General features: G+C 41.2%; 1 protein-coding gene across 1 annotated transcript; it reads left to right on the top strand.

The window, feature by feature from the left end:
- Positions 1-5287: 5287 nt before the first annotated feature.
- SH2D1B (SH2 domain containing 1B) lies at positions 5288-13354 on the top strand. Its single transcript, XM_005523979.3, has 4 exons — positions 5288-5915; positions 9163-9226; positions 11494-11662; positions 12851-13354. Exons 1-4 carry the CDS (start codon positions 5680-5682, stop codon positions 12889-12891), a joined length of 510 nt encoding a protein of 169 aa, XP_005524036.3. The 5' UTR covers positions 5288-5679; the 3' UTR covers positions 12892-13354.
- Positions 13355-14046: the final 692 nt, after the last annotated feature.

Below are 14046 nucleotides of genomic sequence, written 5' to 3'. Positions count from 1 at the left end.
TGGTCTGCTGAAAGCTCTGCTGTTAAAAATCACCTTTTAGTAAGAGACTACTAATCTCCAATTTTGCAAGGAAACTGGTGGATAAAATCTAGTTTTGCTGTAAATCCAGATGTTCCACTTGCACAGTTTTACACTCATGTTCAGGGCTTTCTCCATGGGGCTGGGACCAGGCAGTCATCCCTGGGTTGACAGTTTCCTGATGGACCTTGACTGGAAGCATCTCCTGGGTGAGGTCACTGTCCCATGGGAGTACCCAGGACACCCTGCAGCCATGCCAGTCATTGCTGGGGTTAGCATGTAAAGGGTTTCTGCACTGCAGTTTCTCTCTTTTGGTCCTAATTGCAGCTGCAGAACATTTGCTTTCTGCATATATATTAAGTGATGTCTCATAACAATTCTTTTCTTTGCAGGTGAGTAATAAGGTCCTTGTGAATTCATATCCAAACAGATGTATTCTCTAGATCACAGAAGTGAGGTGTTAAGCTGTAAGGAGGACAGACTCAACAAAACAAAACAGCGAGGGCTTGCCACACTTACACTGTAAGTGTGAGGTTGCAGAACTGAGCTGAACCACAAATGATTGCACAGTAAGGTGTATTTCCTCCTTTTTAATGGAGCATATCTATACAGATAGATTATAACAGTCTTTATGTAAGCACAAATTCTTACCCCTCATTCCTCTACAGGAGTTAAGTAAGCTTTGTTGATAAACTCCCAGACTTCCAAAGAAAAATTGAAGTGTTCGTGCCATTAATTTTCATTTCTGCTTCTTTCTTCATGATTATTTTAACCAGTGCAGTGGAGTCATTTTCAGAGGCACCAAGCCAGAGAATCATTGCACTCAGCTTTCATGCTGCGAGATGGAGCATTTGGGTTTGAATATGAATTTGATAGTAGTAACAGTAGCAGTGGGAAACTTTATCTGTGAAAGGGAGTCAAAATGGAGCAGAACTGAGAACTCCATCAGCAAAAGAGTCTGTTATAGCTCGGCTGCAGTAGTTCAAGTCCTTCCTTTTCCCCCGTTTAATCAAGTGACAGAAAATGTGTTCCTGCCTGGCTCAGCACTTCTAATCTAGGCACGCTGTAAAAACCCAAAGCTCTTGATAAATGTTGGCTTCTACTAATTTATGTCAAAAAGAACAAAGGTTCTCTAACTAGATTGAGGGTCTATATGCACTGATTTGGGCTGAAATGCTAAACTATAATCTAATTTCCTAAATTTTGTTCCAATTATTTGCAAAATAATGAAAACTAGCAGGAGAGCAGATAAGGGTTAGGGAGAATGAGAGGCAGGTGCCTTTGCAGATAGCTGTAGCAGCAATCTCTACGTAATAGACACACTAGTTGAATTTTCTTCTTAAATTTACATCATGATGATTTTTCATTCAGTCTCAAGTAAATCCTGCCATCAACAGGTACCACAAAAAAAATCCCTTTGTATCCAGGCACAGTACATTGCAAAAATAGAGCCTACACCTATCTACAGGTGTAGATATCATGCTAAAGTTGTAAATTGAAATGAAATGCAAATTTTTGCTGTAACAGTTCTTGTAAAAACATTGTTGGTTCTGTTGGCAGAGTAAGCCACAGGACTGGGACTGCCCAGTGACACAGCACAACAAGAACTCACATTTTCGAGAGCTTTAGCTAGAACTCAACTTACTTCCTGTTTTCTTATGTTGTGGCTGGTTCTTGGGGGTTGGGTGTCCTTCTTTTTGTTCCTTCACACCAATGGAATTTTTTGCCCATTAGTTGGGGAAATCTGGCTGCTGGTACTTGGTGGGTACTTGAAAAACCCAGGGAGTTTGGCTGGGCTAGGGGGAAGGGGATGGGAGGGCAGGGGCAGCTGGGGACTGTCTGGTTTCTTCAGCTTCAGAGCAGAACTCTTGCTGGGAGCTGTTGCTGCGGAGAGAAGGGAATTTGCCATCACCCAGATAGAGCTGCTGCTTCTTCGTCTCCTTCTCCTTCTTCATCTGCAGGCCCCTCACACACCCTGTCCTGCCGGGACGTGTGGCAGTGCCAGCCTGGAGCTGCTGATCCACCAGCCCAGGATCTCAGCTCATCCCTGCTGTTCCAGCTGAGTGTTCCTCAGAGCCCTGCAGGAGCACCGGGACTGACTGCCCGAGGGGTTTGTGAAGCAAAGCCTCTCCTCCATCCCTTCCCGTCTCGGCCGAGAAGGCTGTCCCGGGGTCCCTGGTTCTGTTTTGTTGTTAATGCTGTAGTTATTGTTGTTTGTGTGCCTTGTTATACACACTGGTAAAGAACTGCTATTCCTATCCCCAGATCTCTGCATGAGAGCCCCTTAATTTCAAAATTACAGTAATTCAAATGGAGGGTCCACATTTTCATTCCAATGGAGGCTCCTGCCCTCCCTAGCAGACACCTGTCTTCTAAACCATGACACTATTCTTTTCTTTCTGGCCAGATAACAAATGACCCTTCAGCTCCTTGCTTTACTCAAAACAGTTCAAGCACTCTGGTTTTGCTTCTGACCACAGCTTTTATTTAGCTCTGATAACCCACACTCTGCCTGACAACTCACTGCGTGTCTGACCCTCAGGGCTGTCATGCAGCCTGGCTTCTCCCCAGATTTCCTGTCCTTACAGAAGACACCGACAAGAGCTTTGCTGTGCTAGAGCTGCAGCCAGGAGACACTGCAGAACAAGGGCTCCAACTGTGCTTGTTAACATGAGGTGACGCCATGAAATGGCCTTGCTAAGTTTTACAATAACAGGAGAGAATAAAACAAGAAAATCAGTCCAGGCAGTGGAATGGCAGAAAACCAACTAGATATATTAATCTTGTCAACAAGGGCTTAGCACTGCTGCCAAAATGTTGCAGGTCTTGTTTCTCTAGCAGCTGTTCTGTGAAGGGAAGAGCGGCTAACTATCCTGCTCTTCTAATGAAAAGACTGCTTATTTATAGGCATCAGATCTTACAGAAGTAGTAGCCTAAGTGGTGTCAGAAAAAAGTAAAGAGAACAATTGCATGAAAAGGTGGCTTGTGGAAAAACACTGAAGGAAGTGATTGCATTAAGTTCAGAAAACATAAGATTGACTAAAAGATGTAATTGTTTTGACATACAGAAGATTTTTAGGAAATAAAATTCCACCTTTTTCCCCATGCTATGGTAGGAGCAGGCCAAGAGGTAGTTTCTCAGGAAAAGGACTTTGTTTTCTCCTGTTCTTTGTCGTCTGAAAGGATAGTCACTGCAGGAGGCTATGCTAGGTACTGTGAAATCTCCTTAAGTGGATGAGAAATAAAGAACAACCCAATTTTATTTTGGAATGGAGTAAAATGACTTTAAGCACAGATTCACAACAGCTATTGCTTGGTTTGGTGTCATTAAGATTCCCAGAGGCTCAGCCTGGTGCAACTGTCTCAACCAACCAATGCCTTGGGGCATCACTGCCATTCCAGCTCCCCAGGTCTCTCATCAAACATTTAGTCAGACTTAATATCATCAGGTCATATCTCTTACCACTCTTCAGACTTGGCTGGGAAGGCAGCCTGGGTATGCAGGTTTGTGTAAGCCAAAAATACTTGCAAGATTTGTTAAACAAGAAATGTTTGTATTAGGAAATGTTTGCTCAGAGTTTACAGCTGCATTAAGCTCATGGAAATATATTGTTATGTGATCCCTACATGCACAGTAAAGATTCAATGCAGTGTGGTACAAGTTGTGGTGAGGCTCATGATGCAGCTCTGTGGTGACTGACAAGGAAATCCCCCACATTCCAGGTGTTACACAGCATCCATCAACAGGTATCCCAGGCTAGGATCTGCAAGTCCTGTTGCATTTTTGCCCTGGATTAGCCCTCAAACACACACCTGCACCCACACATATATTTAGTGACCAACCAGACCACATTTACAGCCTGTCTCCTTTCTCCCTCCCAGACCCCTTTCTCTGGAATATTTCCATGATTCCTGCTTTTAAATCAAGCTCTCGTTTTCAAGTCCATTTGAATACAAGAGATAGGTAAGGTGAGGTAAAAGGACAATGTTAATTCCTAAATGTTAATTCCTGAATGTTCTCAGCGATCTGTGGAGACAACTGAGAAGGAAGGTAATTGGGCCGTGGATGGTGACTGCTGCTGGAAGGAGACCCCAGCCCCATTTCTCCTCAATCACTTCCTCCTTCTTAAGGTGGGTTTGTTTGTTTGTTTGTTTGTTTGTTTGTTTTTATCAAACACTTTGCTAAGACATCAGCCGGTGGTGTGTGGTTGCTGTTTCACTTTTACTTCTACATTCAGATCTGCAAGATCTACTGAAATTACTGTCTTATATTTCTGCACCTAGGTAATGAGATCTTCAGGGAAAATTGTGAAGAACATCTATTTATTGCCTTCTCGAAAGAGGAATTTGCAGTTGTTTCCTGTCTACCTTCCTTCCAATACAATGAGAGAACCTGCCTGAAGCAGGATAGTGCTGAGCAGCTGCTGCTCTTCAATTGCAGAGCTGGCCTTCTGGAAAAACCATTCACCTCACAATACCTCATGGGAATTGTTTATTTATACAATGTGTACAAAAAAAGCCACAAACAGTTTTAACCTGAGGAAAATACAAATTTGATACAAAGGAGAATCTTTGTCACATATTCTTAAGGATGCCTACAAGACCAGGGTATTTCCCTCCCAATATCACTATCTCCATCCCATTGGAGGATAAAAGAAGACTTATTCCAAATGCAGCTGTCTGCAGATAGCTGAAACTGGAGGAGTTAAGTACATTAACAAGTTCATCCCCTTGGTGATCAGGACTTGTTTTATCAGTAACTTGTGGTCACTGCAGGACAGACTTCAGCGACAGCATGACCTTGGGCTTGCCATCTCTTGGTATTTCTTTCCTCCTTAAGTCTCTACATTTCTTTGAGACAAAACAGTACCTTTTTAGGGGTACTTTATTCCTGAACTAAGATACCATCTGGAAATGGTCTTAGCATGATGCATTTGAACACACAAATGTTCACATAAGGTTTTTGTGTGTACAAAGTTGTCAGAGAAAAAACATGAATGTAACAGCTGCATGTAAAACCTGGTTGTTTTTGCTTACAGTGTTCCATCGGTATTTAGCTTACCTTATCAGTATTCACAGCTTGTTTTCTCTCTGATCAAGATGTCAACAGTCCCTGCATCTCACACTGTTCCTCTATTAAACACCTTGCGTCATTCTACAGCTTATTTTGATAAAATTTGTTCAAACCTCTACATGGACAGAGAATTGCCAAGTTTTCCTGGCACTTTCTATGGCTTCATGACTGAGGCTGATTAAAACATCACAAACACGAATTTTCTCTTCTCAAAGTCACCTGAAAAAATACAAGAGTGCTTTTAGATAATTTTATCCTCTCCTATACCATCCTGACTTATTCCTAAGGCATAGGACCCTATTTCCTGGGCTTTGAACCACCTAAAACATAGAAGTTAACTGAAAAATATAACTATACGTTAGTGTCAATTTAGTGATTCCACAGTTTAGAGGCATGATACATATCTGCTGGTATGTGACAAAAGTATGTTCCTATTTGATGTGGAATGTGACCAGTGTAGACCAGCCCTTTCCTGCCTCCACGGAGCTCACAAGCTGTCAAGCTGCAGAGGTAACCCACTTCACTGGGGACAGTTCAGTAAACAGCACAGATGAACTCCAGTGTGTCCTTGGCACCTCCAACTTCAGATGTCTGCAGGAAGCTGCCTTTGGAATAAGTCTTTTCATGCCAGGCTTCTGACTTGCTCTAGAATTGTTTTGAAAAGCAAGATACCTTGTTTTCTTTTGTCCATGGAATTCCCATTTTTTCATGGAAAGATAACAAGAAGAACCTGTGAAGAGCTGCTGAGCAAGAAGAAAAAGAATGGCAGCTATTTAATACGGGAGAGTGAGAGTGTGGAAGGAGCCTTGTGTCTCTGTGTTTTGTAAGTATCCTAATACTGATTTTTTATGAGGTTTCAGCTGGATCCAAAGACAACAATAATCTTCTCTAACATTAATAGTTCTTCCCTGATATTAACAGACTCCAAGGGAGTGTGTCTATGTATTCAAGGTTTAGGTTGCTTTAGGTTTCCTCTGTAGTGACTAGTGAGAGGGTGGCATTTCCAAAAAAACATTTTATGTAACAGATGATAAATGAATTATAATCTGGTGATGCTGGTCTCTCTCTGCAGACAATAAGGTGAGCCTAGAGAAAGTAGCTCAGCCTGCCAAGATGTGCTAAGAGCCTTACTCAAAGTAGCTGCCTATGTAATAATGAGTAAACAGCATTTTAGTACTGTTGAGACACTGAAAAGTCTCATGGTGTGTTACAAAACACTTCCATCTTTGTAGAATTTCTATCTGATGAAAGATCAGCCTTGTGTTTCAAAGGAATTTTACCTGATATAACAACTTAGGGTGAGGCTGAAAATTACAAATTTCTGTTTGAATTCATATGACAAATCTACAGACAAGATGGGCATAGAAAACTGCTATTTCTTGTCCAAAGTTGTAATTACTACAATTAAAATTTTATTATTTTCTTTTTCTGTAGGGAATAGCACTTTTATTTCCCTTTTTACACTTTCCATATATAATTGATCTGTTCATAATGCATTCAAAGTTTAAAAACTAGAATCTAGGTCTTTGTTTGAGCCTATGAAGTTTTGCACTCTCGTTGCAGATATGTTTGAGTGTGACATGAAAACCTTTTAACACATCTAATTAATTAAATAGGGTAAGATGTTTTTGTTAATCATTAAAAATTAATTTATTATGAAACAAATCAATGGAGAGGGGAGAAAAAGGGAGAGAGAAATGGAGTACTACTGGGTTGGTGGCTAGAAGAAAGGAGGTCTGCAAAATAACAGAATGAGGAGAAGAGAAATAGCAAGTGGGGGACAAACAGAGCCCTCAGCAAGGGAGCTTCAGAAACCTGCTCTCAGGATGGTGTGGAATGAGACAATGCAGCGGGTGAGGGGAGGGCAGGCAGATGGGAGGGAACACGGATGCATACCCTGTCAGGAGGGACAAAAGGGGAACCTGACACAGAGGAAAAATGACAATGTTAGAACCTGGGTTAAGCTTTGTGCCGCACCAACACTGTTGATTCTCGTTTTGGTTTTTTTTCTGTTTTTGAGGGCAAAGCAGATTTGCTTTGTGATGTCTTGCTGGCATACTTTGGCCTGCCACATCTGCCTGCCACAATATTCTGTGCAGGCATATGAAAAATCATGTGACTTCCAGTTTGCTTCTGTGGGTTTTAGTGTTAAAAGCTGATAAAAAACTGAAGTGTTTAGTGGGTTTGACTATAATCCCAGCATGAACAAATGTCATAGTTAAACTGCAGGAGTGGCAGCAGTGGTGCACAGATGGTGGCTTGCACAGGTCAGAGCAAGGCTTGTGTTCAGACAGCACATGGGATGGCATTAGTGCCCTGGCTGAGAATTGCCTCAGAAATTTGGCTGTCTGGCAATGGTTCCCTAGGCAAACTGCCTTTAAACTGGGGGCAGCCAACACTGAAACTCTTCGATGTTCAAATGCAGCTTTTGAATTGCATCTTGACACCTTGTTTAGCACCTAAGAGAGCTGATGTGCAAACTGATAAACCCATCTCAAATTAACTGATCTGCAGACAGAGACACTCATCCACTTGCTACAGCAAACAAACTTTCTTGTCCTTTTTCATTGGGATATGGGAGGGAAGTGCACTCTCATGGAGGGCCTGGGAGTCAGAATGGTGGGACCAGTTCAAATGCACCTCTCCTCTGTTCGGGCAAGGTACGGTTCTGCTGATGCACCTTCCTCCACAGCACAGTCTCTTTCATCCAGGATTATCTCAGGTCTCTGACAGTGCCTCAGTTCAGACCTACTGCTTTTGCTACTGTTCTCCTTACTGTTCAACATGCCATTCTCCCTCTCACCTCGCCTTTCTTCCAGACCAAACATTACGTTTATTTGTACCCTATTACTAGCTCTTGGTAAGCATTTAGTAGTTAATGAAGAAACAGAAGTTTCCATTTTAATGGTAGTTTCATGTTAATTTAGTAAAATTTACAGCAGCTGAATAATATCCAGGCAGTAGTCTTTTAAAACTTAGTTGATCAGCAAAGAACGAACAAGTTTAAAAAATGATCAGTTCCTGGTATTTCTTTTTCTCACTTCTCTGTCTCTGTGCAAAGAATAAGCACTCACATTTATAAAAGTTCTCTTCAGCAAGGATCATGTGGATTTCCACAGGTAAAATCCTTCTCAAGAAGGCAAAAACCAAAATATGCATCCCTGTGACACCACTCTTTGAATTAAAATAAATCTGTTATAACTGGAAGCCTAATTCTGATCTCAGTTCATAGTAACTTTTTTTAAGAATAAAATAGTTTATTTTCATAGTAACCCTTCATTTCTCTGCAAGTCCCCTGAGCCAGATTTTTGCCCCAAGATTCTCCTTCTCATGACTGTTCATTTCACACTGCCACATAGGCACAGCTGAAGTCCTCCTGATGAACAGGCACACCAGTTAAAAAAACTTGTTTTCAAATGCTGCTCCCTCCTCTCCCCAACCTCCTCACTTATTTGTCATGTATATTTTCCTGCAACTCTGCTACCTTTTTTGATCACAGTCACAATCTCCAGTTCACCTCCTGAATTGCTGCTACTGTGGTTCCTGATAAAGCTTTTATTTCTCTTGACAAAATATATCCAAAGACATCAGTAGTCTCAGTGTCCAAACACCTGCATATTATCAAAAATAACAATAGCTAAAACCAATGCAAAGGAAGATTATTCTTAGAAGTAGGAGCCATACAGTCATTTTCTGGGCGCTGGTGACTGGAGGCTATTTTCTGTCAACGTCTCTCCAAGAATTCAACAGCCTTCTTGTGACAGAAATGCAAAATGAAGGTTAGAGTGGTAAGGAAGAGAGACATGAGAAAAGGTGATGTCTGTGGAATCAAATTATGCTTATTAAAAGCCTGTGTTAGGCTTAGTTCATATGTTCTTTGAAAACCCTGGTGAGAGTAATCTTGTATTTCAAGATATTAAACCTTCACTCCTTTTGTAATCTCTAGGATCTGTTTAGCTTTTCTGTCTCTGCCTCGTGCAATTTTACTGCACTTCTCATGTCTTTAATACTATCTGCAGATATGTCCACTTTCTTAATGTGATGTATTATGAACACAATGTTTTTCACAGGTTTGAGGACATCATCTACACTTACCGTATCTTCAGGGAACCCCAAGGATATCTTAGAATACAGGTGAGTAGCTCCCATTACGTCTCTAAAGACTGCATTAATGATCACAGATTTTTTAAAAATCATAAACGATCTTAGATTAATCTATGATCAATGATCATTTTAATCTACTGTCATTTTAGTATATGATCATAGATTTTAAAAAAATAATCCATAAACACAATACTATAGAACATATTTCCAAGTTTGCTCTCTATTCAATCCTTACTATAGATGAGCTCAAAAAGAAGCTCCTGTGTTTACAGAATTTCCTTATAACCTAAGCTTCTCTGTTATTTATTAACCAGCTGCTTTCTCATTTGACCATTTCTTTTTGATAGCACAGATGAAATATCTCTTACTTTTCTTACTTTCTCCTGTTACTAATTACCTTTTTCTACTTGAAAGCACTGCTATTGCATGCAGCATCTCATAGGGATCTGGGATATTGCAATGATCTTTTTGATTTAAAGAATCTGTAATTCTGTGCGATTGTGAGGTACCTGAAGAGACAATGACAAATAATGCTGCTAATTCAAGTAAAACAAGTGTAAGAGACTAATGCATCAATCAAATCCCTAAGGAATGTGAAAGGACACCCTAAAAGCTGGCTCACTCCCCTGCTTGTAGTAGGACAGCCAAGAGGACTGCCAATGTTAAGCAGCATTTAAGTGGAATGAGGAAATCACTTCATAAAGAACACTCTAAGCTCTCACATGCTGGTAATTTATTGCTTATTAGTGGTCTTGTCTGTGTATGAAAGACACAATTTCTCATGAAGAAGAATGGTTTGCTGACAAAAAATATTCTGTTTTGGACCTTAGCCACTCTACTGGGGTTATGCTGTCATTCCTGTCAGCAGGTAACTCAGATTTACTTTTAGACTTTTCAAACCCATTCTTCCTTACAAAGTTTTGCCAATAATATGAAAGAAGAATTCAGTTCTTAAAAATTTTAATTCAGATTACATTGGCTTACTAAAATAATTGCATGAAATAATGTACTGATGGTGGAGGAGAGGTTGTTTGAGGTTTTTTTTAAGGCCAGATTCAGCCATAGGCTTTCCAGAGTGCAGCAGGCTGGCCCCAACCACCTAAGCACCCCCACAGCTGCTCACTCCCTCCCTCCTTAGCACAACAGGGTGGGAGGGAAAGAGAACACAAAGAGCAAAAGTGAGGAAACTCCTGGACCAGATCAAATATAGTATAATAGGTAAATAGGTAAAGCAAAGTCATGCACACAAGCAAGGAAGTTTAGCAGCTCCTTCTTATCAGGAGGCGACCTGCAAAGTGGGGTCTCAGCACACACATAACCACAATTGTCCTCCCTTTCCCTAAACTTTTATAGCTGAGTACAGTGCCAGATAGGGTGAGATGGGATAGCCAGCATCTTGCACACGCCCAGCCTATTCCCCAGGGGAGCCAAGTGCAAGAAAGAGACATCCTTAATGCTGCACAAGCACTGCTCAGCAAGAGCCAAACGTGGCCGTGTTATCAGCACTGTTTCAGTCACAAATTCAGAGCACAGCACTATGTAGGCTGCTATGAAAAAAGTTAACTCATGACAGCCAGTCCAGTACACAGAGGCATTAGCACCCAGTCCATCCAGGGCTGAATAGAAGATGATGGATGCAGAAAACCAGAGAAAATGAATACATGTTTCTTTGATAGCTAGGAGATTAAGTGAAACCAAAGCCCTGGTCTCTTCTAATGACTACTAGTAGGCTGCTCACTGTCTGTCACTGCCCTGAAGCCACAGCACTGTAAAGTCCCTGCGTAGATCCCTTCAGGGCTGAGCTGCAGGAGCAGTTCAGTCCTGTCATATGAACCCACACTTAAAGAACAGCTTTTTGCACACAACCTTTGCTTGCCAATGCTGATATTTTGTAAAAGTTTGTGTTCTGTTTGTCATCTAGTTATTTAAAGGCAAGATTTTAAGTGAGAACTAAATATGTTATCCCTAAGCTTTTGCTCTCAGACCAGAGTGCAGTGTGGAATACTGTTGCTCTTCAACACTCTGCTGTAATGGATCGCTGCAGCATACATCTACATTGATAACTTAATTGATGTTCATTTTTTAAAAAAAGGGTGGTGAGGGAGGTTACTTTTAGTGCCACAACCATGTCTCCAAACAAGTGTCCCTAGTGTTTTAAGGATAGTGCAGTATTCTGTCACCAAAACTGTTTACAAAACAGCTCCTTGGTAAATAAGAAACAATTTATCATTATTTTCATTTAGGGGACTTAATGTGAAGGAAACTTGCAAACACATTTTGTTATCCTTTTCTTACAGACTTCTGAAGGTGCTCCAGAGAGGACCTTCAAAACATTAAAGGACTTAATATACACTTTTGAAAAGCCAAATCAAGGACTGGTAACAAACCTCTGCTACCCAGTGAAGAAACCGAATACCATGCAGAGAAGCCAGACGTTCAAGTCAGGAATGGACAGCATTTATGATGGTGAGAAACTTAGCTCTGCTTTTGTGAGTTTTTTAAGGATGATGGCATTGACAGGTTTGTGGTGAATACTTGTTAAATTTCTTGCATGGACAGATGCTTTACATCCTCCCTTCTCTCTTATGTTTACTGAAATGATTATTCTTAGCTCACAGGTTACTTACCCTCACCCACTACAAATGAACAAATTAAAACTGCTAGAGATACACAATGATGAAGAAAGCTGCCTACAGCTCTCTCATTCATAGATGTTGATGCTTCTAGGCTGCAGAAGGCTGAGAACTGGTTTCACCCAATGTGCTTCTGCCAAGGTACCAGGCCCTTGCACTTCACTGGGGGTTTAGGCTGTCCTTTACCTCTCAGACTGCATTATTACATGCCCACAGAGGGAGCTTATGACAATGTTGTGATGGCTCTCTCTGAAACACAGGCACTGCCCAAAGCATGGCAGTGCTCCCTAAAGCGAGCATCCTTATTTCCCTGTCCCATCCCTCACATGCTTCACAGCAGCTGGCTTTGTGGCACACATGGGACTGAGCGCTCCAGTGCGACCAGTGGAACCTCAGGGGACTGGGGTCACAATCCTGGTGGCTGGAAATATTTAAGCTTTGTTTTCTAGCCTAGAAGCAGCTTTTCTGAGGGCAGCTGCTTGGAGAGCAATAGGTTTCCACAGTGGAGCTTTGAGTTCCAAACATTGAATTTCTGCCTTTTCCCTGGCTTCTCAAAAACCATAACCAATCTGACAAAGTGTAAGAGAGAACAAGATTTTTCAGGCTTTCCTCCTTTACTTGGGGTAAGAACTTTTCTGTTAGGTATTTATTTACACAAGAAGGGATGTGTTAAGTGGGTCACAAATATCTAGGCTATTGATCTGTTTTACCAAGAATGGATGATCTCTAACATTTGACTGTTCCTCAGGAAGGAGAGGGTCTCATGTGGATACAACTGTTTACAATAGCGCTTGCTGGTTCAGAAAAGGCAATGCAGGCTTTGCCTGCAGGTGTGTTCCTGGAGAATCCAGTCCATAGGACAGGGGGCCTAAACACTGGCCCTGCAATAGCAGAGAGAACACTGAGAAACCGAACTGAGTTACTGATACCTGCCCTGTCACAGGCCATGCTGCATCCCATGGCCTTTCAGAAGAGCACCTTGCAACAACATCATTTTTTGTTTGTGCTGATTACTTCACAGAAGCTGATGACGGCAGTGATTACATCACTGTTTTACCCTGAAGGATCTGCACATGATGGTTTGGGAAGCCGTGGTTCCAGGATGTGCCCCGACACAGCGCCTCAGCTGGGGAGAGCTTCCAGCTGGGTGTCCTCTGCTCTGGATCTGAATTACCCTCCTCCTTTTGCAGACTGTCACAGTAGCTGCATCTTCTACCAGTATATCCAGTACAAGCTATTATGCATGTTTGCTCAGCAATAAAAGAAGTACTTTTTGTTACAGACACATACACACACACACAGGTATGGGGGTATCTTGTGTCCATGTATATGTCTTCTGGTCATTTTTAGCCAGCAAATTGTCCAAGATGTTGACTGTTAGAGTGAACATTCTGTTAGAAGGCAGCAACATAAATGCATTAAATGAATGGGCATAAAGCAGTAATTTATGGCAGAATTGATAGGTGTTGATAAAAACCATATATGACAAAACTTTTGCCATTGTAAAATGCTTTAAAACTCCCAAATTCTGTTATTTTGCACATGATTAATGTAATTTTCTCTAAAAAATCATTTTCCTGTTTCTCTGATTCTGCTGCATTTCTTTTGTATTTTTCTTTCTCTTCCTGGATTTCTCAGCCTCCTTTGGACTGAATTCTTTTGGGATCCTCCCTTGTGGGGAGCCCTGCTTATCTCAGTTCTTATGATTTGAAGAAAACTCCCAAGCTCATTAGAATCTTGTTTCTTGTGTTTATTAAAAGGTCATCACAAAACTTGACAGGTCTTTCTAGGCTGGCTGCACAAGGTTATATCTTTGTAATCTGGTACATTTCTTTCTTCTGATGGTACAAACAAGGTCTTGTGGCACACTTTGTGTCTGATGCACAAAATGGCCCTGAAGTATGCAGTTCTTTTATCTTTATACCTATTTTTACCCAATTAAAAATAGACAAGTATATTATTTTTCTTAATGACCCAATAACTCTTCACCTATGTGCTGCACTACGGCATTTTCTGTCCAATCACTTACTACTACCCAAAAACCTCTAGGAGAAGAACATGAAGAAGAAAGAAGGGACAAGAGACAGCACCTTAAATCCTCCATCTTGTCTCCTGTTCTCTAAACTAACTTTTTCACCCAGTGATTTAAGAAAACTTTCTAATCTACACACTTACACTTTTAGCTTTTTCTATCTAACTTTAACATTTGTTCTCATG

The sequence above is a fragment of the Pseudopodoces humilis genome, chromosome 2 (assembly GCF_049639895.1).
Source record: "Pseudopodoces humilis isolate 2021_Gansu_Grassland_sample_001 chromosome 2, ASM4963989v1, whole genome shotgun sequence".
Classification (NCBI taxonomy): Eukaryota; Metazoa; Chordata; class Aves; order Passeriformes; family Paridae; genus Pseudopodoces; species Pseudopodoces humilis.
This window is presented reverse-complemented; position numbering and strand designations above follow the sequence as displayed.